Source organism: Poecilia mexicana, unplaced genomic scaffold, assembly GCF_051168715.1.
Source record: "Poecilia mexicana isolate PSO_F unplaced genomic scaffold, ASM5116871v1 scaffold_14, whole genome shotgun sequence".
NCBI lineage: Eukaryota > Metazoa > Chordata > Actinopteri > Cyprinodontiformes > Poeciliidae > Poecilia > Poecilia mexicana.
The window spans coordinates 17,332,016-17,355,645 of record NW_028263383.1 but is presented as its reverse complement, the minus strand read 5'-3'; the positions used below and the strand labels follow the sequence as shown (position 1 = coordinate 17,355,645).

Below are 23,630 nucleotides of genomic sequence, written 5' to 3'. Positions count from 1 at the left end.
GCGTTTCTCAGAAAATCAGAATACACAATATCAATAAAATCATATTTTTTTCACATGAAATGTGGATAGTGATTGTAACAGTTTGCCCGACAGAAGGTCACTTGCTGTTCTCAGACTTCTGTGTCTTAGAATATCAGTGGAAAGTTGAGTGGAAGGGAAAAAAATTGTAGCAAAAAACAGCATAAAAAAAAACAAGAGATAACTGCAACATTATATAATAAATAAGTTTTACTTTTCAAGTTGAATTACTAGAACAAATCAAGTTTGCACTCGTCTTCTAATTTTCTAAAATTCACCCGTCTGTAAAGCCTAAGAAAACAGCTCGATGGGACGAATGAGCCGGTTCTGTCCAGCAAATAATGCGAGCAGCACATCATGTTCTGATGTTAATCTGGGGTGTATCTGATTTGAAGAACCGGTAAGAACACCTAATACAGGTCGCTTAGATTTACATAAAACCTCTCTAAGCTCTTTTTTACCTGGATTGTAATTGTTTTTTTTAAAGTAACCGCAGTGTAAGGCGCTATAAGCACAGGTCCGTGGGGGCTACCTTGAGGAAGAGCGGACACTGGTTCTGAGCCTGCGAACAAGCTGACCAGAACCAGTCGGGCAGTGGGCCGGCCTTCGCAGTGGAGACAAGGTAGCCGAGCGCCAGGGGTTGCTGCAGCAGGTTGGGAACCTCTTCATGGGACTCCATCCGGTCTGTGCTCTGACCCTGCAAAGCGGGTGAAAGCCGGACGTTAGCTCTGCTAGCGTGGAAAAATGCGACGCATGCGTGTGGCGACCCACCTTGCTGCCGTCTGCTCCCTGGTGGTAGTGATGGCTGGGGGAGTGAACTGGGGAAGTGGTGGGGGAGATGTTGATGATGTCTGGGTCCAACTCATTCTCCTGGTCCAGCAGGTCAAAGATCCCAATGTCAGACCCGTCTAGGTTCAAGCAGAACAACAAGTTTCGTTTAGGGGCGCACCGATCCACTTTTTTTCACTTCCGACATCGATACAGGTGTCTGAGGTTTAGCATCAGCCAATACCGATGTGATACAGGAAAAAAAACAGAGTGTAGAACTGACCTAAAATGTTTCCTTTTTTTAAAAAAAAAAACAGACATGAATGTACTGAATTACAAATTTATTTGACAAACACACCGATAGCTTCACAAGCACCCTCCCCAAAAAAACAAGTTTAATTTATTCATTTAGTGCAATTAAGAGCATAACAGCCAATAAAGAAGCTGAAACTGACAAAAACAATAAATCAAACGCCTAAGAATAAAACATAGAAGGATAGATTAATACCTAATCTAGAATTTTTTTTTTTTCAATATCGGGACCGAAGCAGATATTGATATCGAATCGGTGAATTTCTTTTTAATGACCAATTTTTTATTGTAAAAAAGGAACTGGAATGCAAGTAAAAATAAATCTTAGAGGAAAAAAGATGAAAGACCCTTAAAGGTTTCTCCTGACAGCTAAATAAAAAGATAATATTTGGAAGCAAGCAGAAAGGAAAAAAACAAAACATAAAAAGTAGCAAAATGTAACAAACTAACCTGAAACTAGAAAAAAAAAAAGTAAATAAAAAAACCAGTGGCAGCGAGACGGATGAGGGAGCGTCACTGACCGGTGGTGGGGTTGAGGATGTCGATGTTGCTGTCGATGTTAGTGTAATTGGAGCTGGCGACCTGGAGAGAGGCGGAGGTGGGAAACACCAGGATGTGGGTGCAGGAGGTGTCCTGCGGGGTGTTGAGCTGCGACGTCTGCATGTTCAAGGTGGTGCTCCTGCGAAACACGGAGCCTGTGGAGACGGAGTCTGGGAGGAACAGAGAGACAGAGAGTCAACAAAACACAGCGAGGAGACGGGGAGCGGGACGCAGGAGGAGGAATTCCTTCACGGAGCTTAACCCGTTTCTGAACGCCTCAAACGTCCCGTACGCTTCTGGACATCAAGCTACGGCTAATATTAAACAAAGATAATTCAAATTCAAAAATACTTTATTGATCACGAAGCAAAATTAAATGTCGTTCCTTTTGGCAGGAAAGATCTCTTGAGTCGTAGAATCAATAAATCACTTAAGTAGAACCTATCGGACAACATGAAGTAGGCTAAGAGACTTAAAAAAGTAACGCTTGAAGAAGTTGAAGAAAAGTAATACACGTCTAGAAAGCGGTACCAAAGCCATTTCTGAGGCTTCCAGACTCCAGAGAACCACAGTGAGATCCATTATCCACAAACGGAGAAAACATGGACGCAGCGGCGGGCCTTCCAAGATTAAAACGTCCAAGAACGATCCAGAAGGTCATAAAAGATCTACAGCACTGCAGGCCTCACTTGCTTCAGCTGGCATCAGTACTCATGACTCAACAGTAAGACAAAAAATACAAGGAAAAAAAAGTGAGCGCTCTAATAAAAACCAAAAAGAACACAAACAAAAAAACAATAACAACAAAAACAACAACAATATGCAAGACATCTAGTGGAGCGGTGACACAAAAAGTTAAAACATTTTGGAAATTGGGCCTCCTGTTGGATCTGAGGCTGCGTTCACACAGCAGGACGTATTTAATTTAGAGGAGGGTAAAAAGATTGGAATTGGGTCGTTGCATATGGGCAAAAAAAGGAGCATTTGGGTCACATTCATCTGCTGTGTGGACATTGCCATACTGAAACATGATACAGTAAAACATGGCGGTGGGTAGTGTGATGGTTTGGGGCTGCTCTGCCTCTTCAGGACATGATTTTGATGAAAGGGCAACTTCTGGCCATCAGCTTGAGATGCTCAAGAGCACACAAGTTATTCAGAGAGCTTAGACTTAAATCTGACTGTTGCATGACCATAAATATGTCACTCAATTCTGCAAAATTTCTCCAAACAAGTTAACCTCTTTTTTACGGTTTGAAATATTTCAATGTAAAAGAAGAAATCTATAGAAGACTTAGACTTGGGCAATTGAATAAGCACTAAAATGTTTCTTTACAACATACAGATGACATAGCAACACTGCCGTAGGACCTGTTCGATTTTTTTTATTTTTTATCTAAGGTTAAGCTTTCCAAACAGGCGATGTTCTCTGTTGAGCATAACTCTACATAATCCTGGCATGATGACTGACACTTCCCCCAGCTTGAGTGACCAAAATAAACCCATCGATCTGGCTCTCCATCACTGAAACGAGATCGATGGGCATCTGAGAGGCAGTGCTTCATGAGAGAAAGGTACACCAACGTCTCGACCATCAATCTGCTCTGGACAAGGAGGCGGATATGTTTGTGATATGCGGCCGCCATCCATCATGCCCCGCGCACGCGCGCACGCGCACACACACACACACACACACACACACACACACACACACACACACACACACACACACACACACACACACACACACACACACACACACACACACACACACACACACTAAAAGTCCGCTCCTTCAAAGCAGCTGGTTAAGAGGCGCACATTGCAACTCAAACACAAAAAGTCATATTCATAATCGTCGCCTAGACGATGATGTGCACACGTCGTACCTGGCATGATGATGAAGGATCCCTGCGGCTCCATGGCGACCAAGCACACGCTGAGGATGCTGGGAGTGTCGGAGGCGGAGATTCCACACATCCGACACATTTCCTTCAGACGTCGGCTGAGCGACTGCAGGTTTCTCCTGCTCAACAAAATGCTCCAGTCTGAGATGTGGAGACAGGAGAGATGACAAAGTGATGAAGTGCTGCTTTTTGTTGGAACTGTGCCCTGTGAAAGATGCAAACCGATCCGTTTCTGTTGACGCAAATAAACTTAAAAGTTTTTTTTATTACCTTTTAACTCTCCGTGCCCCATCCTGCCCAACCGGCCAATCACCACTCTCCAGGGAACGGATGTCATCTGCACTAGTCCTAAGCACCAATCCCACAGCTTCTGCAGGCCCAGTCGACGTACGGAGCCTTTTTTCCTCCGAGCTCTGTGCAACACAAACACTATGGGTTGGATTTACCACAGCAAATAATTATTGTATTATTCTATCAAATATTCTGATGATTAATTGATTAATCAGATATCAACATCGGCAGATTCTGCAGATTATATATATTCGCCATAGTCTTGTTTATGCCATATTAGAAATACAATAAAATATCAAAGTGAATAAATAATTTAATTCATTTTTTAAATAAGAAAAACATTCTAATGCCTAAAATGCAACAGCATGGGTTTCCTAAAGCGAACACTTCATTATTTGTAGCAAAGGAAGCAACTTCAACTAACAACATCAACATGAGAAAAGTTATTAACACAAAGTAGAGCTGATCTGTTGATTCACTTTTTGGATAAACCAATTAATGACCGCTTAGCAAAAGGTGCTTATTATGCTATTTGTGGAGTTTTGGATAGGCCTGTCCCAATAACTAATTTTGCTGGACGATAAATTCTCCTAGTCATTATTGCGATGTTGTTGTTTTGAGGATTTTTAAGAATTATGTTGATATTGGCATAATAATGCAAAATTCCCCTCTCAAAGACCAATAAACTTCAATTTTATAAATAACAGTTAACACTAGAAATGGAAGGTATTTTAAATATCAATAATAATAATAATAATAATAAATTAAATACATTACATTGTTTTTGTAAACAAAATTACCCTTTGAAAAATATTATTCATAAGAATGGAAAGTATCAAATTTATTATGTGATTAATTGCTTACTGCAACAGGCTAAGGTTTTTCATCTCAAGTCTAAAATGTATACATTTCCTGTACAGTTTTAATTTAATTGCTGATCGGAGTGTGTTGCTCTTTCAGCAAGTGTTTTTTTTTGTTTTTTTTTTCCCTGAGTCTGCATACTACAGTTAACGATTAATCAGTTGGAGACTATTTCAATCAATCAATCCATCACAATTAATCATTTCATCCCTAATTTCTAATTCATATTAATTCAACCGGCCATACCGGGGGAAAAAAAGCCCCTCCAGAAACAGGTTTCTGTCCTACCTGTTAGGCACGTCTATATTGATGATGCTGGTCTCCAGCAGTTCGCCGTACAGGTCTGTGCATGTGGCCAAAAGCCACCGCTGGTCGTGGGACAGGCAGTATCCCACAAACATCACGTTGTATTTTTGCGACGCTTCACCAAACGTCTCGCCGAGTTCCGTCTGTTTGTCCTTTACCGGCGCCAAGATGAACGGCGGCGTGTAAAGACGCAAACACTCCGGCCTCTGCAAACACAAGGGAAATGCAACGCTCTAAATATGAAGACGTGTAACACTGCTAAGTGCTTTTGGTCACTTGACGTAGAACCGATTGGTCTGAGTTTATTCTATGCTGTATAAAAAAAGGAGCTTAAAAGTTTGGCAGTAAGAGGAAAAGGTCAAATTTGCTGCAAGGAAGGAAGCTGACTTAATCAGATCCCGATCTAAGATCCTCCCTTTGTCTAAACCGGCAACAGAAATCCCATTATGAATGTTTCAGGGAGCTAGCCAAGCAGATAATAACAGAACAAACTCTGGAGGAACAGAGGTTACAAGTTCTTCTGGTTCTACTCCAGTATAAACAAACACCTTAGTAAAGACATTAAAAAAAAAGAACTCTATATTTTCAGAGATGAGCTGAATACAGATCGTTTAACATCCGTCTATCAAAGCTTTTGCCTCTGGGATAACGCTGAGGAAAAACGATGCTTTCGTAGCGGCATAAATAACTTTGTGGGGGTTAAAGAGCAACAAGTTGGCTACACGTCGGCTCACCTCTGTGCTCTTCAGCGAGTTGTCGATGGCTAAGCCGGGGCCGAAGCCGGTCAGCGACTTGACGTTGGTGGAGGTGGGCAGCGGCCGTCTGCACTGAGCGAAGACGGAGAAGGCTAGAGATTTGAGGTGCTGTGCGTAGATATGTCGGTCTTCTCCTCTGACTTGCTGAAGTAGATACTGACATGGGACAATCTGGAGACAAAAAAATCCATCAAAGGCCAGAAAGAAACAAAACTAACAATCTCAGTGGAATCTAGAGATAACATGTATTCCTCCAAATATTACTCGGATTATATGTTTATATTTGAATCTAAAGATGCGTTCACATGAGCCCTGCTCAGTCCGCCTTAATCAAACTCTAGTTTGGTTGCCGAGAAAGTTTGGTTAGTTTGTGGAGGTGTGAATTTGCAATTGGAGTCTGATGAGGATCAAAAAAGCGAACTCTGGTCCGCCTAAAAACCTCGGTCTTAGTTCGCTTGAAGTGAACTCTGGTTCAGTTTGAATGCAGTGTATAACTGTCAAGTGGACTGGAGACCGCTCCAAAAGCAGTAAGTGGACTATTGCGCAGGGCATTCTGGGTAAATACCAGCAAAACAAACATCTAGCGCTAGCGAGAGAAATGTCTCGTGTTTTTTTTGCCAAAGATAAGAGAAACCCTACAAGCGCTAAAATCGTTTTGTGAAGAATTAAGTGGCACTCAGTGTCTTCTTCAGGGGTTTTTGTCGTTTCCTTCAGTGGTTCTTGGTGCAGCGCCGCCACAGGCGAGGAGGGTGGACAGGTTATTCAAAAGGGTTTGGTTTGGTTAACAATGTAGTATGAAAGCAGACTGCACCAGCTTAAAATATTACAAATGTTGCAGTTTTGGTCCCCAATCGAATGACGTTGACTGAAGTGTTAGGTGTGAAAGCATCTGAATAATTGTGGATTCAATTTAAGCGTGTTTCGTTTTTTAATGAATTTATGTTGGAGACTGCGTTATCATTCCACCCTAAACAAAATGACTCGCACGCCCCATTAAAAACCAACGTAATGCTCAGCCCGGGACGGCAAGCTGCTCGTCAAGTCGCCTCACCTGTACAGAAATTGAGTTGCGGATGTGTGGAGGGAGACACTGAAGCATCTCCAGGTAACAGCGAAGCAAACCCAGCGTCCACACGCTGGAGTGAGTAGGCCCGGGCCCCGAGCCGCCGTCGGCAGGCTCCTCGTAGCTGAAGGGGTCTACGATGTAAACGACGATGGCGGGAGGGTAAGTCACAGCGTGGGACTCCCCGTCTGTGGGCACGCCGATTTTCTCCCGCTCCAAAGTGCTAAGAGAGAGAAAAAATAATTAAATAAATAAATAAAGCTCACTTTCAGTATTAAAATACATATAATCCATGAGATTAAATAGTGATGTGATTAAAAATTTTAAGACCTGTGTTTAATGTATTTACATTTTTGTTTTATGAATGTAATACACTTAAGGCCTTAATTGTAGATAAGTGAATGTAAAGCTGATGACCTACTGAAGGCGGGGTGCCAGAAAGAGCTGGGGTTTCTTAAAGAGACAGAGCCCCAATTTCAAGCTGTTAAATTGCCATGTGGATGCGCGGACTCCCTGTGTGCCGAACCTTTCAGGAGGCTCCGTGGGTCCCTGGGCCTGGCTGCTGGAGTTGTCCCCTGAGGTGGCAGCGTTCTGGGGGCCAGCCTGCTGTCCCAGCTGTCCGCTCTGGGACCCCTGGCTGTTCATGTTTCCGAAAGGCGGGAAAGAGTTGGGTTTGCCGGACGGCATGGCGCTGCCAGGCTGGCCCGAGGACGCTGGGAGGCCGTTGGATGATGCTGAGGCGCTTCCAGAGCCACCATTGCTGCTGCTGCTGCTGTTGGGAACGGAGGAACCTTGCTGGCTGGCTGTGCTGGAGGTGGAGTTGGACTGTTGAGTGGATGACGTCTGATTGGATGAAGAAGAGGCACTAGGCTGTGTGAGGAGTGAACTGTCTAATGTCTGTGAAGCGAGGTAAGGAGCTACAGGGAGAGACAAGAAGACGCAGTTGGAATTTCAGGAATGAAACAGAGCACCAAGTGAGGAAATCCAGTTATAACAAATATGCAACAAAACGTTTTTTTTTATTTTTTATAAAAGTTCCAGACTGCAAAGTGCACAGTAGGTTTTGCATTGTAAATATACGAGTAGCTACCATAACGCTTCCATCTCCTGCTGTCTGACAAAATTAATTCACTCCACAGAAACATCCTCCCACACTGATCTCACTTTTAAAGCTCCCTGCCCGACCTCTCTAAAATAAGAGCTGGACAACTAAACCAAGAGGTGCTGAAGGTGGAAACCGACGAGAAACAAAAAAAAAAACTAAACGTTGCATTAAATGCACAGGAATCACTAAGGCCGCCTTTCGAGAGCAAAAACACCGGGAGCGTGTCCGACGCGTACCGAGGTTGTGTCGGCACACTTGTGCGTAAAGCTTGAGCTTGGTGAAGGCGTCGCTGTTGCTGCCGGCAGCTTTATGGAACCAGTCGCTGACAGGCTGGTCCATCACGCTTTTGGTTCCGCTGCCGCCGACGACCACTATGCCGTCGGGGTAACTCTTGGAAATCGGCCGGTGCTGGCCCAGACGACAGGACTGATGAAGAAATAAAAGAAAGAAAGAAAGAGAAATTAAATGTTATTTTCAGTAGTGTTGCTACCCAGAATTTAGCTTGAGCTTCAAGTGTAGGAGAGGTTTGCTAACGTCTAAAACTTTCAGATCATTCGTTTCAACTTCAATTCGATGCCTTTGGAGAATTTTATATGACAAAACAACACAGATGTGTAAGAAAAAGCATCTGTTTTTTGGGGGGTTTTTTTTATCTGAGAAATTTGGCATGTAATTGTATTCAAAGCCTTTTACTTGGAAAAACAGTTTTGGTTGGTCTGTGTTAAAAAAATTGTCCACCTGAATTAAATAAAGCTAAATTCAGATCAACTTTGTTGGAAGCTAAGGGTGGGTATTAATCGTATCGTGTATCGCTTATCATTTCTCATTTCCCATAATATGTTTCTTATTATAAAACGTTTTCTAATTACTTGTTGTCATGATAGATTCCAATTAATGATGTTTAACCCCCCCCAAAACCATCTGTGTTGTTAGTTTTATCATTTTTCACACTTAAATTTTTTTGAGGTCCATGATGACAATAATAAAAAAACTAAAAAATTATAAACTTGGTTTTCCAGTATATATATATTTACATTTTGTGGCCTTGAATCACGTTGGTAGTGAAAAGTTTGAACACCGCTGAATTAGAGCATCAATAAAAATCAATAAACTTAGAAATATTATGGAACATAGTTAATCTGTGCAGTTTAGCTATATAAATCAGACGTATTTATGTGATGGGTGTCATAAAGAAGCGTATTATAAATAGGAATGTTTGTCGTTATCATAATACTACAACAAAATGTGGTGATAAAACTTAACGTTCACCAATATAGGAGAATGAAAAGAAAAGAAAAGCTAGAGACTTGGGCAAAGCTTCACTTTCCTTAATGAAATGGTTTAAATCAAAGTATATAAATGTGTTGCTCAGTTCTCGGTCCAACCTGACGATGCATTATGCGCCCATTTTTCAGAGAAGAAAGGCCAAGATCCAACTGCATCCTACGTTTTTTAAATTTTTGGTATTTTTTAAGATTTCTTTTATTAGTTAAACGGTTTACAAACCATGCATCATTCCCCTTCTAATTCTTAACCACCTTGTGTTGGTCTATCTCATAAAATCCCCATAAAAACACTTTGAAGCGCCTATTAACCGTCAACAGCCGATGCTTTCCACCGCCCCCTGTTTTTTTCTTTTTCTTTATTGTTTTACCTCGTAAACGGCTGTGAGGTCTCGGAAGAAGCTTTTGGCGCCGCTGAGCATGGCTTCGCTGTCGGGGCAAACCACCAGGTACCCGATGTCCCGCTGGGAGCCGTACGGGTCCAGCAGAAGCTTTTCCCAGTACGGCAAACCGAACGGAGAAAGCACCACGAAGTCGTACTCGTAGCCCACCAGGAAGGTGGGGATGGGCAGAGGCTCTGGAGACTCATCCGTCCCTGTGGACGGGAGGAAGAATAAATCACTTAAGTCGGGGGGGGCAGGCGACGTGGATTAAAAATAAAATCTGCTAATTTGTTTCCAATTTAAATCTTCCTTTCCAAAAAAAAAAAAAAAGACATTAAAACAAACATTTTCAAGTTGTGGCTTTTATCTCAATCATTCCTTCTGTAAGTTGGACGAAGGAGTATTAAGGGCCAGGATACAAGAAGCTTTCTTTAATTAAGAGAATATAGTCGTAATATTAGCAGAATAAGGATCCACTTTATCTAGAGCGTCTCAAAATGAAGAGAGGAAATATAATTCATTTTAATGAGAAAAAAATTCTGGGTAATTGATTTTTTGTTTTTCATGTAAAACTTCTCATAAAAGCACTGCTTCATTCTCTGAATATTACAACTTTCTGTTATTATTTCAACATTATTCTTGTATTACTTGTATTCTAATAATGTCATGACTTGATAGTGAAAAATAAATCTCAATTTCAAACAAGGTGACGGGCCTTGATGGTGAATGTAAGCAGTGAACTAGTGGGGGGGAAAAAATGCAGATTTTCCAAAAATCAGATCTTCAAAAACCAAAAAGTTGATTTATTGCCCAGTTCTGACTGAAACTAAAAGATACCAGACAACATGAAGCAGACTGGTCTGCAGCGATCTGACGTCCGACTTTACCATAAGAGCCACGTCCAGCCATCTTGTGGAACTGCTGCCAGGTGAGGGGGCCTTGAACGCCCCACGACCGCACCATCCTCTTCTTCTGAATGACATCCTGGAGAACAGGCTGGAGCGACATCAGCACGCGCAGCACATCCTGAGAGCACAGGGAACTCACGTCCACCGCTGAGGATCATGGGAACAAAAGACAGACTGATGAAACCAAGGGAACCCAACGCACCACACAGAACTTTATCCTAACGCTGAGGCAAAACCGCCTGGTTGTTTGGTTCCTCCGGGTAAAGGGCGTTTACTTTGGAACAAATAGCGACTGCTGATTGGTTAGTTGCGAACAAACCCCGTGGATTGACTGACTCTCCCAGAACTTCTTTCCGAATACATACTGACATTGTGTAGTGTGATCCCGCTCACCGTTTTGTTTGGCCCAGTGATGAAGGCAGGTGCTCTTCACCAGCGCCTCGTCCACTTTGCCGCCCGACATGTTGTCCATGAACTGCCTGCCGTGCTCCAGAGCCATGTAGCAGTCGTTGCGGTAGTCCCTCTCCTCCACCCGCTGGCAGGGGGCCGCGGGCGCGCCGCTCGACCCCCTCGACGCCGTCTCGTGCTCCATGACCGAAATGGGCGAAAACGGGTTCGTGCACTGGTCCTGCAGGAGCACGATGAGCTCGTCGGGAACGCGCTCCCCTCTCCCGACCCCGGTCCTCTCCAGCGACGAGAGCCGCAGCTCCTCGAAGCTCTTCTCCGCCTCCTTGCTGACGTCTGAGCCGCGGCCGATGATGTCCAGCTCGTCCTCCAGGAAGAGGCCCGAGCCGTTCCCGTATCGCCGGTTCACCACGGCGCTGAAGCCGCAGCTGCAGGGGTCTTGGTCCTCGCCGTCGGCGCCGCTCAGGTACACGCCCACGTCGGCGCCTTTGATGTTCATGTTGCACACGCAGATGCAGCAGCTGTCGAAGTTGCAGTCCTTGAAGAGGTTCATGACCGACTCCGAGAGGATCAGCGTGACGTAGAGGCTGTGCGCTTCGGGGATGGAGGGGACCGTGGCCGGCTCCACCGAGTTCAGCGGTCGGCACGTGGAAGGGGTGGACGCCGGGGAGTACAGGTCCGAGTTCTCGTACTTGAGGGAGCCCTGGACGCTGGATGGGCCCCGAGGGGTGCGCGGCGTCCGGGGCGTGCGCGGCGTGGGGGCCGAGAAGCGTGGGGTGGCGGGGGAAGGCAGGATGCCGGTGCCGCTGTTGCTGGGGGGAGCGCTATTGGACATAAAGGGGGTGTGGGTCTGAGGGGTGTAGGTCTGGGTGTAGTCCTGGTCCATGGCGCTGCCAACACTGGGAATATTACTGAGAGAAGACACAATGAAACACAGGGGTTAGAACAAGGAAGGGTAAAGATATTTCTGCAAATCCAGAAATATCTTTGCTTTAATTCTTGGCTCTAAAACTACGGCCAAAATTGGCACATTGAGAATTTTGTTACTGTGTTACTGTAAGCGGGACCTGGTATCACTTTGTGTGTCCACCTCTAACAAAAATATCAGATTTGTGGCTGCTCTGACACAGATCAGCCTGAAAAATCTCAGATTATGCTGAATAGTCTATTTTCTCAGACCTACTTCAAAATATTTTGTCATATGCAAGCGCCAGGAATTTATTATACAGGACGTGCAGGAGATGACTTTTTTTTTTTTTTTTGTAAGGCAACCATTGTATTTTTCTCACTTAACATTTAAATATCTTGCATGTAAGAGAGAACGGGTAATACAAAAGCAACGCCGAGTGATCTGCACTCAGGATTCTTATCCTAACTGCACAAAAACACCAAGAACAAACGAGAGAATGAAAAATGGGTAGCAGGAAAACATAAGGAGGAAAAAAAAAACCTTCAATGAACAACTCGCTAAGTGTCCCTCTGAGGTAAGAGTTTATTTTGGAAGGGGAACTAACTGCAAGGCCTTAGAGAGTCACAAGGGGAGGAGGATAGAGAGAGGGGGAGTACACCATGTTCCTCGCTGCAGGAGGGGAACAACTCCTGGCACAGGCCCATAAATAAAAAGTCCCAGATACAGCACATTCAGAGTGGCATGGACTGCAGCGACTGTGCTACAAATTAAGATCTTTATCTCCCATGCTGAGCTGTGGCCAGACTTATTCGAGACGGAAGACAGAAGTGCCGAGCTGAAAGAGACGGCCGTGTGGTTGGTGTCAGTTCAATATTTGGAGGCGCGGCCAACACGGCCTGAACGGCTTCGCTCACTCCGCTGCCATCGCTGAAGCTGCAGGGAGACTAAAACGGCGCAGAAAATCAATGTTGTCATTCACTAGTTCTTTGGTTTGCTGATTGGCGCGGTTGAAATTTTAACGGAGGAATCCGGGTCAATGGGAGGAATTCCAGATGGAACACGAAAGGGAGATGAGAATTGCACATGCATCCTTTGAAAGGATCGAGTGAACACTAAAAGGATGCTGATATTGCATTTTAAGCCAATAAAATGTTTATATTCTTACTGAAAAACTGAATTTATTTTTTTCAGTTTGGTATAAAATAAGCTGAAAGTGTCACTGACAAGATAAAACCACTCGCATGATTTTAAAAGATTAACTACTGTACTCTCATTCTGCATACACAAAACTTTGAATAATAAGCATTTAATCATTATTATTATTAATTAAAAGCTTTTGTGTGCACAGAATTTCATCTTTTTAAATCATGTAAGTGGTTTTGTAGTCACTGACTATGTGGATAAATAAAAAATCTGCAGGATGAGCCTTTTTTTTTATTATCAGAATAATCGCTAACTAAAATAATCATCAGTTGTTGCCCTAAAATCTTGTGATAATAAGTGGATTAATCTGTTTTAATTTAAATAAATCTGATCTTGCTGTATGGTTCTGGTGTCTCAATTGGAGCTCTCCCATCTCCCACTGATAATCCAGACCCTCAACTGCTATACTGCCATACGGCGGTCATGCATGGATAATGGAGCTGGCTGCCAAGGTGGTGTCCAGTGGGAAAACAGTTGGTGAGCACCGACAGAAAGAGAGCAGAGGATAAATATACACCTCCAGGCACAAGTAGAGGGGAAAAAAACACACACAAAAAAAAAACAAGGTGGTGATGGTTTTACCTGTCTTTGTTTAGGAAACCCATCACAGGAACAGTACTGAGCATGTCCCTGCCCATCGTCCAGCTTGTTCTGTAGATGCAGTCCTCTGGTAGTTTAATGGGAGGGAGACACTGGCTGGGCAACATCTTCAGGGGGGCGAACATGGAGCAGCCTACAAATGCCTGACACAGCTCAGGCTTGTACACAAACGAGTAATCCTATAAAGAAACAAAAAAAAAAAAAAAAATCGCAGAAGACTCGCTTAGTTTCTTAAATCAAAAACATCTCAACATTTACTTTCAGCTTGCATCAAAGTCGTGAGCTGCCAGCCTGCGCTCACCTTGATCTCAGACGGCTTGGGGCTGCAGAAGCTCTCCTCCACCTCGATCTTGAAGTGGCCCGCCAGCATGGAGGTGCCGTCCAGCGTGGTCATGCCGGGGTTGGGCTCCATGATGTTGTACTCCTTGCACATGTTCATGGGCGAGAAACCCATGATGTGCTGCTCCAGGGAGGGAGGCGTGGGGAACATCTGGTGCAGGTCTGCCGAGCCTGGCGGAGGGAAGAGAACAGGGAGCTATTGGTGGTTTGATGGAGTCTCGCTGCTGAAGTTTTCGTGTCGATCACGCCGCGGAATGTGCAGACAGCAGATTTCCTGCCAAAGCAAACATCTGCAAAGACCCCATTTAACATAATAACTGTGAGCGTCTGGATGCGTCTGATGGCTCGTCCAACACATTCTCTCAAAGACACTTGCTGATGTCAGCCGTCTCCTTCAGCGGGGAAATGTGGCCATCGCATTGCTTTGGAAAATATGTAAATGTGACAATGATAATAAAAACCCTGCAACGCAGGATATCACACAGGTAAACTATATAAGTGTTTACCTTATATAGTGCAAGATGGATTTCAGGGGATTCTAAACACTGTTAAAGGGGCAGTACTATGGAAAATCTACTTTTATGATCTTCACATCATTTTATGATGTTGTTCTCTCATTATAAAACATACCTGGAGCACAAAGCATTGCCTATTTCCCAAAGCTCCGCCTTCAAGCTGCAGCCCCCAGCCAAGCTTCCCCTGAGTTTTTATATATATATATATATATATATACACAACTTTTTTAAAACAGCTGAAGGCAATGCTATAAAAGGGCGCACACAGAATACTGCCAAAAAAATTTACTAAGAATGGATGGATGGAGTAAGAAAGAAGTGGAAGGACCGGTGGATGGATGGATGGAGGAATACGGCCAAAAGCATGGATTGAAGAACGGACAGATGAATAAACATATCAATGGACAGACAGATGGAGAGACAAAAGCGTGAATGGATGGTTTGGACATAAATGCTGACGAGGAAACTGATAGATTGTTAAATAGATGGAAAGACGGACGAACCTCTGGATGAGTGGATGGACAAAAGTGTTGATGGGTGGAGAAATGTTTAGACAGAGGAGTGGATGGAAATACGTACTGATGCAAGATACGGGGTCCAACGAGGATGTCTTCGGCTCCTTGTTGCCAAATCTCTCATCAGTTCCATTCACGGGCCGTCTGGTACCAGGCTGCGACAGAAAAGTCAGAATATTAACTCTAAATTTACCCCCGTCTAAATTCTCACACCTGCAGAAGCGAACAAGTGTAACGCATAACAGTTTAGATTAACAGAGAGGAAGTGATGAAGAGAAGAGCACAGAATGATGGAAACACACACGCACGCACGCACACACACACACACACACAGTGGTGCCAAACTACGCTGCGTAACGAGTTACGCGCCTCAGCATGAGGCCTCCGCTCACCGTCAGGTCGTCCTCGTCCGAGTTGAAGAGGTTGTCGAGGTCGGTGAAGGAAACCACCAGGTCCGTCACGTGCATCAGGCTGGACGAGGCCATGCGGTTGTGAGCAGCTGCACGTTGCGCATCTGGACACGAGGAGGGACACACAGGCAGGCGTGACGCTATTAATAAAGATTTCCTTTGGCCTGACCCTAAAGTTCCCTGTGAGGACGTCAACGCTGCCCGAGAAGCAAGTGAAGCCAAAAAATGTTCCCTTTCTGTCAGAAAGGCCTAAACAGCTGGTTGAATATCTTCCTAATTCAATTTTTTAAGCACTTACAGAGTGACAAACTTGAGATGAAACAGAGAAATATTTTAGGACGCTTGTTTGGTGAAAACTGAACTGTAGATCTTTAAGGATTCATACTTCTTAAACTGTTCAACCATTTTCACATGCAACAAAACACCTAAAGGTTTTCACCTGGAAGGATTCGTGTGACAGACTGACGCAAAGTTGACAGAAAAGTCGCTGTTAGTACTTTGTATAAACGCCTCTCATCGCAATTGCATCAGCAAAAGCAAACGGTGAAGAGTTTGACTAATCGTGTTTGGAAATTAAGTCAAATTCAGTTAGATGTATGCATATATATATATTTAAATCTTGTCACACATTCCCCATTTGATTTAGGGTGTTTTCACATCTGTTGATTTGATTTGCTTTATTTATTTCAAGCAGGTTTTTAAAAACTAGAAAAATAAAATAATTTGTTTGCCACTACATCGTTTTCTCTTTGACAAGGAGTAGGAAGAAGTGAACACTTATTTAATCCAACCCCTTATCTCAATTTAATGATATATATTACCTACTGACTCAGTAATTATCAAACATTTGTAATTAAAACCATGTTATAATATTGATTTGCCTGTTCAATAATAATGTGCTAAAGAGCAAACAAATAAATGATATGATAAATCTTAATTTATCATGTGATTAATTGACTTATTGATTATCATGAAAGGCCTAACTGCAACAGTTGTCAAATGTTTAGCTGGTGCCGTTTGCTTTCACGCTGCACTGTGTCAAACGTGCCAAACCTTTTGAAAAACCTGTCCATCCACTTCATGGCTGTGCTGCACTTTGTGTTGCTCTGTCACATTAAATCCCGCTAAAGTTACCAAGTTTGTAATTATACAGCACACGGTGCGACGCGTGTTAACTAAAATGTTACGAAACGACTGCTTACCATCTGTTTGACCGGTTCCTCCATCTTCACCCTGAGAGGAGAAAAGAAAGCAAAGGTTAAATGTTTTAAGAAAACACGTGCAGATGAAACTGAAAGTGGAATGAAAAAAAAAAAAAAAAAGACGCAAGTAAAACAGGTAGGCAATGCTTAAAAGTAGCTAACTAAAGACAACCCCCCCCCCCACCTACACCAATCAATGTGAAAATCTGAAGGGGGGAAAGCATCAAATGATGGAGTGGTGAGAGAGAATTGAACTAAAACAGAACAGCAAAGAGGCTCTGCTTCTTTCCACTGTGGCAAATGGGATTTCCAGCATGGGCCACAGTGAAATCATGATCCAAGGAATGGCTTCTCCATCTCCTGCCCAGACATCAATATCTGGGAGGGCTGGCCTTCTGTGGGAGCGTGTGTTCCTGCGATGGTGTGTGTGTGTGTGTGTGTGTGTGTGTGTGTGTGTGTGTGTGTGTGTGTGCTGAGCAGAACTAGCTGGGGAACGGGACTGTTATGTCCTCTTCATTGATTTCATTTTGCTCCGGGGCTTTTCTCTGACCAGCGCAGGCTCTAATTTGTCTCTCTTAGAGGCCCGACACAGACACACACACACACGCGCACGCACACACACAAGCACCAAGGTCGCAATCTATCGGCCGCAATGATGCCTTATCGCAATATCAATTCGTTTGCCTTGGGTGAAAACACGTTAAAGTCAGGTTTGGACTATTGTAATCTCTCTGATTTCCCTTTTTCCGACTCGTCTAAAGCCGTTTCCGTGCCCACGTCCTCGGCCTAATTCAACAGGAGCAGCGCTTCTGATGATGCGCCCCGTTGCGGCGTGTGTGTGTGTGTGTGTGTGTGTTGCAAGGCCAGCCGTGCAAGTCGGCAGCACTGCAGTCAAAAAGACTGCTTGATCGCTGCTTGACGTTCATGCATGATTCACAAAAAGTCGGTTTAGTATTCTGACAGGAAGTGAAGGTGGGACGTATGCGGCGCTCCAAGCCTCCTCCGTCACGACGGAATACAACGGCAGTACTGACATGTCGCTTCCAGCACACTGCCAGAGGAAGATTTGAAATTTAATTCATGGCAAATATTTTACAGTGGGCAGGATTGTGAATATACGGAACTTGCAAACCCATCAGAACAAAAGAAGATCAGTGGACGGACAACAGACAAAGAAACGGACGAACAGAAGGATGAAAGGGTGGAAGAAGGAGAAAGATAAATGGAAAGATGAAAAACAAGTAGAAACATAAATGAATGAACAATCAAAAGGATAAAAATTAAACAGAAGGATGGACGGATAAAACAGAAGGAGAAACGGGGGAATAAACAGAAGGATAGAAGGATGGATAAACAGAGAGAGACAGATAGATGACCAAATAAAAAGACGGAAGGAGAAACATGAGAGCAAGTTAGATGGATGAATGACAGAGAAACTAATGAATAGATGAGAAAATGGGCAACCTTTTCATTCTCTATTTTCACCTTTCCACACTTTTGCGGATATGGAAATGAATTTAATCAAATTCCAAACTTTCCCAGATTCATCCAGGCTGCATTAGAAACAGTGTAAACTCCTAACACGCAGCATTTCAAAAGAAAAGCGGACAAAGGCTAACTTGAGTAAAACTTGGGAAATGACTGCGTGTGTCCGCTTAAGCCCGGACATATGTTGGGGATGTAAACACACACCGCCTGAATTACTGTCACTCCGCTGGGAGCTGCCTTCATCCCAACAGCAAAGCGGTTTTCGCCGTACCGACTGGCCAGTTGGAAGACAATCTGCACACAGGCTGGAAAGTCGGACATATACAGTTCCAACGGTTTTCCTTCAGTAGGAAAACACAAGGAGAAAGGAAAACAGTGGAGGAAACTGAGTATGCAAACTCCTGGCTGCTCCGTTGGGAGAAAAAAAAAAAGAAGCAACAATAGGGATTGAGGAATGACTTCCTGTTCGGTTAAAACGTGGCCGGTCAAAGAGGAAGTACGAAGAAAGTGACTGCGGTGTTATTTTTAGTGCTGTGCTGCCGAGGATGCTGATGGCCTGTTTTTCTAGCTCGTCTGCTCCCGGATCTCAAACAAATCAACCCCTCTTGTTCGGTTACATTAAAAACTCGCCGCTCTTTAAACAGAACGAGATAACCTGGCAAAATGCCGGGAACTAAAGCGAAACGCTAAAAGAAATAAATAAAAAAAAAAGAAAGCTACGTGTATATTCTTGACACATCGACGCCGGCTTAGGTTGTGCTGTTCGTATCCCGGCAACATCTGAGCTGATGATATCACACAAAGCATCGTCAGGCAACGCAGGTGCACCTTCAACGTGAACACCAGAAAAATACTGACTATTAACAGCTTTTTTCTTTTTTTTTTTTCCTCCTGAGACGCACAGCAGCAGCAGCACTAACGAGCACTGGAGTCTCTTCCTGTTACTTCATCTGCTAACATCACCTCACAGCCAGAACAACAAGTGCAGGGGAGTCCGACGTGTTCCTAGTGCCGTGTCTGTTTCTTTGGACTTACGTTCTGTACTTTCTCATGAAAAAAAAAAAAAGGGTTGTCGTGTCTATTTTTTGCGATAAGCCCCTCACGCCTTTTGAGAGCCTGCGTCACTGAGCGCAACCCATTCAAAAGCTGCTTTCAAGCACAAAGGGAGTGCAGAGTGTCCAGATCGGACGGTTAATATGAACAGGTCTGCATGTTGCATGACGGTTGGGCTTAGGAACATCACAAGAATAATGGCAACACGTTGGATGGTGACCACTAGACTTTAAGCAGAAGAGGAAGGAAGGAAAGAAACAAAAAAAAAGAGATTGTTGTAGGAATTTTTTTATATCCAATTATTCTTGGCATTAAAAAGATCCTGAAGAGACACTGGCCTATTTTGCTAGGTACTAATCGATACAGTTGATTAGATTTGACTCCAGCTTTCCTACCTTGTGTTTCTTTCCAGGCTCCCGCTCTCCTCCTTTGTCCTTCTTCGTGGAGAAGGTGAACTTGACGTCTCCTTCCTCGAAGGCGTAGGGGTCTTCCTCTGGCTCGTGATCTCCGTCGGTGACAGCGGCAGATAGGTACTGGTTCCTCCTGGCTCTGTACATCTGAAGCCGGTCCTCGGACACCTTCAGAGGCATTTTAGATGTAGACATCACTCTGAGGAGGGGAAGTGGGGAAACGCAACACAGAGATGGATTAATTCCTAATGTAAATTCCATTATAATAGCACCGAGCAAAAATGAATCAAAAATTTGCTTTCCAATTTTTGGTTTTCATAAAGCCCGTGTGTGTATTTCGTCCATCCTTTGAGTTGTGAGTGGTCATTAATCATTCGTACTTGGTGTTTCCAGAGTCAAAGAAAAAAAACAACTAAAAAAACGGGGTTTCATGTTTTACAACTTGAGACAAGCAGAGCACTGAATATATGGGATTAACAGTCAGGTTCACTAAAGCAACAGTGAACCGCACCAGCTGAAAAAATGGAACAAACTGAACAGTATGAGACTATCGGGTGTAAAAAGAGACCAAGACTGAAAGTTTAAAAGCTTTAAAAAAGCTACTATGCAGGCAAAGGTCATTAGATCCTCCCTGTTATCTGCTTTGCAGTCTTGCTCATTTCATCAAAATTAGCAAGTATTTCTTCTAAAGTCGTGCTTCTTCTGATCTCGCGTTCACAATGAAAAGTGTGACTGTCAGCGCAGCCTGGATGTTTTTAAATGAACAAAAAAAAATCCAAACTTTTAAAGTTTGGAAGTGTCTGGTCGCCGGTCGACAGCCGATTTTCCTCTAAAACGTCTAAAACTCCTAAATCGTCTTAGTTTACGAAGGGCGACTTTTACAGGCGGAGCGGCTCTGTGCGAACAGATGGCACCTCGCAACATATGTCAGCGTCGCTGTCATGTTTGCAGGCAGCAACATAAACGTCAGCGGATGGAAACGGCTCCGACAGCTGCCGCGAGGCCCGACCGATGCGGCGTGTTTGCCGTCAATTACGTCTCTGCGGTATTTCTGAAAACCTGTTCGAACATTTAGGAGCTTGTGGCTTGGCGTAACTGCGGCCTACTTGGATGTGACTGAGCCGGCTGACGCGTCGTCCCTCCGTTTCCCCTGGACCTCGTCTTGCTCGACGACGTGCTCGTCTGGCCCAGATGTAAGGTGGTGTGTGCAGTGGCCCGAGCAGGAGATTAGCGGTCATTCAGAGCTGTGGCTGGAAGGATTACAGCTCACTAGAAAAAAGGCTGTCCTAACAGCTGGTCCCTTAGGACTGCACAACTCCACCAACCCAGTAATCCCCCCGCCTGCCCTGCCGTCCAACACACCTGCTGGTGAGCAACGCCGTCTCTGCCGCCTGACAGTCAACAGACAGGAACTCTATCAGCTTCAACTCCGTTCCGATAGCCGGGGTTTATCCTTATCCATACCGATCGTTACTCTTCCTCTCTCAGAGCTTCGGAGTGTGTTTTGTGTGTAGGGATCAATGAGTAGTGCTGGGCCGGCACATTCGTAACGTGTGATGTCACAACGGGGCAAATGGGGAGTGATTAGCATGCTAAGGGCGACGGGGAGAGACGAGGGGAATGTTGACTGAAACTAGGCCAGGACGACAGTGAGGACGGCGGTCCCGTAAGCGGTGGGTTGCCGGTTCGATTCCCGCTCCATCCGCTTCTGTCAACGTGGGCAAGGCACTCCGGTTCACATTACTGGTCTTTTAATTTTTGAGACAATCCAGAACTCTTTCACATTTTTAAAAGAATGGGACTTTCTCCATTCAGACAATATCAGAAACTACATTTTTCTACAACTTTTTTAAAAATTTATCTTAATGTGGTGTTTTCTTAAAGTTCAAGAGGGAAGTGTTCTTTGTAAAATTAAAGTTTATTAGTTTTTGAGAGGGCAAACTTGAATTATTTGGCCATTATTATTATATTTGTTGAAAATGGGCTCAAAACAACATAGTTTATCGTAATAATTTCTTTGGACAATTTACCATCCAGCAAAATGTTTTATTGTCCACATCTATCACGATACACATTGTAGGGCTAGACAATAAATTAACAACAATATATACCGCTGTAAACATTTGATAGATATCAATAGATAGCACATCTGATGCAATAATCAATATTCAATATGTAGAATATTCACTGAACTCTGTTCCAGAACTGCACAGCATTCTGGGGGATGCCAGGAGAGGAAAGCTGCTCAACCTCTCACTGCCAGCTTAAGCAAGGTTGGTGGCATCAACATGGTTACCTAGCAACAACCCGTTTAGTAACTTGTGCCGCAGTAGTTTCAGGTTTTGCCACCGTGCTTCATAACTACAAATAAAAACCCAAAAAACAATGGCGTGCAGTGAAAACAGGAAATGTAACGCCACCAGTTTGGAAGTATTTCAGATATTTCTAACAAAAAGCTCTATAATTATCCATCTACACTGAATTGCTTACGTTGTGGTAAGTTTTTCAGTCATATCGTTCAGCCCTAATATATTGGTAGTGATTTATTGCCAAGCCCTAACCGAACCCATAAAAGTCGCCGATTGGGCGTGAAGCTCGAAGCGTCGGCACTCACTCTGTAACCGACACCAGGTCCTGTGACGCCGCTGCCTCGTCCCTCAGCTTGTCTCCGGGCAGCGGCGGCGTGGGCAGCTCAGCTTCCTTCCTGCGGGGCAGGTTGAATAACCTCCACGGCGTGTGGCAGCCGTCGTCCTCCAGGCTGACCGCCGAGCCCACGTACACGGTGGGCTCGGGAGGCTCGGAGAAGGCAGAGGATCCCGGATGAGAGTGGGGGTTGTGGAAGTGATGGCTCAAACCGTGGGGCCCGCCGGGCTCCTCGCCGTCGCCCTTCGCCCCGGCCAAGCAGGGCTCTGGGGGTAGCTGGTAGAAGTGTTGGCTGTTGGGGGTGGAGGGGTTCTTTATGCCCTCCCCTGACTCCTCGCCACGCTCGCTGGGGCGGGGGCTAAGTGGCGGTGGCGGCGGCGAGTTGGACTGTTCCGAGGGCCCGGCGCCGATCGCTCCACCATGGAGCTGGGGGGGTTTGGGGAGGGGGGTGACGTCCGCAGATCGAAATCGTCCGCTGTCCTGAGCCCTCATGGCCAGCCTCTGGCCTACCGCCGCTTCGGTCTCTATGGACGTTTCGTCGCTGGCCAAGCTGCGGTGATGGAACGGCGTTTGGGGTCTCTTCTGCTGCTTCTCTGGCTTCTCGCCTCCGGTTTTGTGCTTGGTCGTAGGCTGGGAGGGCTGACCCGTCGACTGGGTTTGGCCCGGAGTGCTGCCTGTTCGCTGCTTTCCTGATTTGTGTCTGCAGTGAAGAAAACGAAAACAAAAGCAAGTGACAACGTGCACAAGTACACGATAAACAGAGTTTCTCATTAGCTTAGAATACTTTTTTTTCTTGCCATCTCCATAATGTTTTGTTCTGAAGCAATTAATTGTGATTAATCAGATTAATCATCAACTAATTTAGTAATCAGACAGTCTCAAAAGAAAGACATTTAAGATATGCAAGATGTATGTTTTTACCAAAACTCAAGTGGCATAGATGTAGCTTCACCCAATTCAGATTCATTAAAAAAATGCAGTGTTATTGTGTTTATTTTCTTATTTAAAAAGGGAACTGGTTTGTTTATATTCATGTTTTAATATATCTCTAATATTGTACAAAAAGGCTCAAGTGATTAAACGAAAATCTGTAGCATCTTCATCCGATCTTTCGTCAGGAAGTACAAGAGACTTACCTGGAGCAGCTGCAGTAGGACCTCTGTGAAGGCACCACAAAGTCCCAGGCTCCAACCTTCTCCACCTCCTCTTCCTCACAGGTACCGTTGGACGCAGTTGGAAACTTCCGCCTAAAGGTAAAGGTGTGAGAAACAAACACATCTAAGCCAAATTCCAAAGTCATTTGTTTTTATTACACTGCGAGGAGGAGGAGGAATCTGTTTTTATGCAGCTCGTTACGCACAACGCCTGAAATAATAGGGATCAAAACATGTGCGTCTTTGGTTGGTTTTCTGCGCTATGCAGTCCCGCTTGGTGAAA

The 23,630-nt window shown here is 44.4% G+C and overlaps 1 protein-coding gene across 1 annotated transcript in view; it reads right to left on the bottom strand.

Moving 5' to 3' along the window:
* The window catches only part of med13a (mediator complex subunit 13a), a 92,070-nt gene that overhangs the window by 4,217 nt on the left and 64,223 nt on the right, over positions 1-23,630 (bottom strand). The window contains exons 8-28 of the mRNA XM_088012296.1: positions 23,330-23,440; positions 22,165-22,893; positions 19,536-19,749; positions 16,600-16,630; positions 15,380-15,501; positions 15,052-15,142; positions 13,920-14,128; positions 13,601-13,797; positions 10,894-11,816; positions 10,480-10,647; positions 9,581-9,804; positions 8,163-8,352; positions 7,348-7,738; positions 6,810-7,044; positions 5,738-5,929; positions 4,986-5,209; positions 3,816-3,958; positions 3,528-3,686; positions 1,620-1,808; positions 790-926; positions 551-715 (exon numbers count right to left, since the gene is read on the bottom strand). Of these exons, the coding sequence (XP_087868422.1) occupies positions 551-715; positions 790-926; positions 1,620-1,808; positions 3,528-3,686; positions 3,816-3,958; positions 4,986-5,209; positions 5,738-5,929; positions 6,810-7,044; positions 7,348-7,738; positions 8,163-8,352; positions 9,581-9,804; positions 10,480-10,647; positions 10,894-11,816; positions 13,601-13,797; positions 13,920-14,128; positions 15,052-15,142; positions 15,380-15,501; positions 16,600-16,630; positions 19,536-19,749; positions 22,165-22,893; positions 23,330-23,440 (5,044 nt within the window). The remainder of the gene's footprint in view (positions 1-550; positions 716-789; positions 927-1,619; positions 1,809-3,527; positions 3,687-3,815; positions 3,959-4,985; positions 5,210-5,737; positions 5,930-6,809; positions 7,045-7,347; positions 7,739-8,162; positions 8,353-9,580; positions 9,805-10,479; positions 10,648-10,893; positions 11,817-13,600; positions 13,798-13,919; positions 14,129-15,051; positions 15,143-15,379; positions 15,502-16,599; positions 16,631-19,535; positions 19,750-22,164; positions 22,894-23,329; positions 23,441-23,630) is intronic.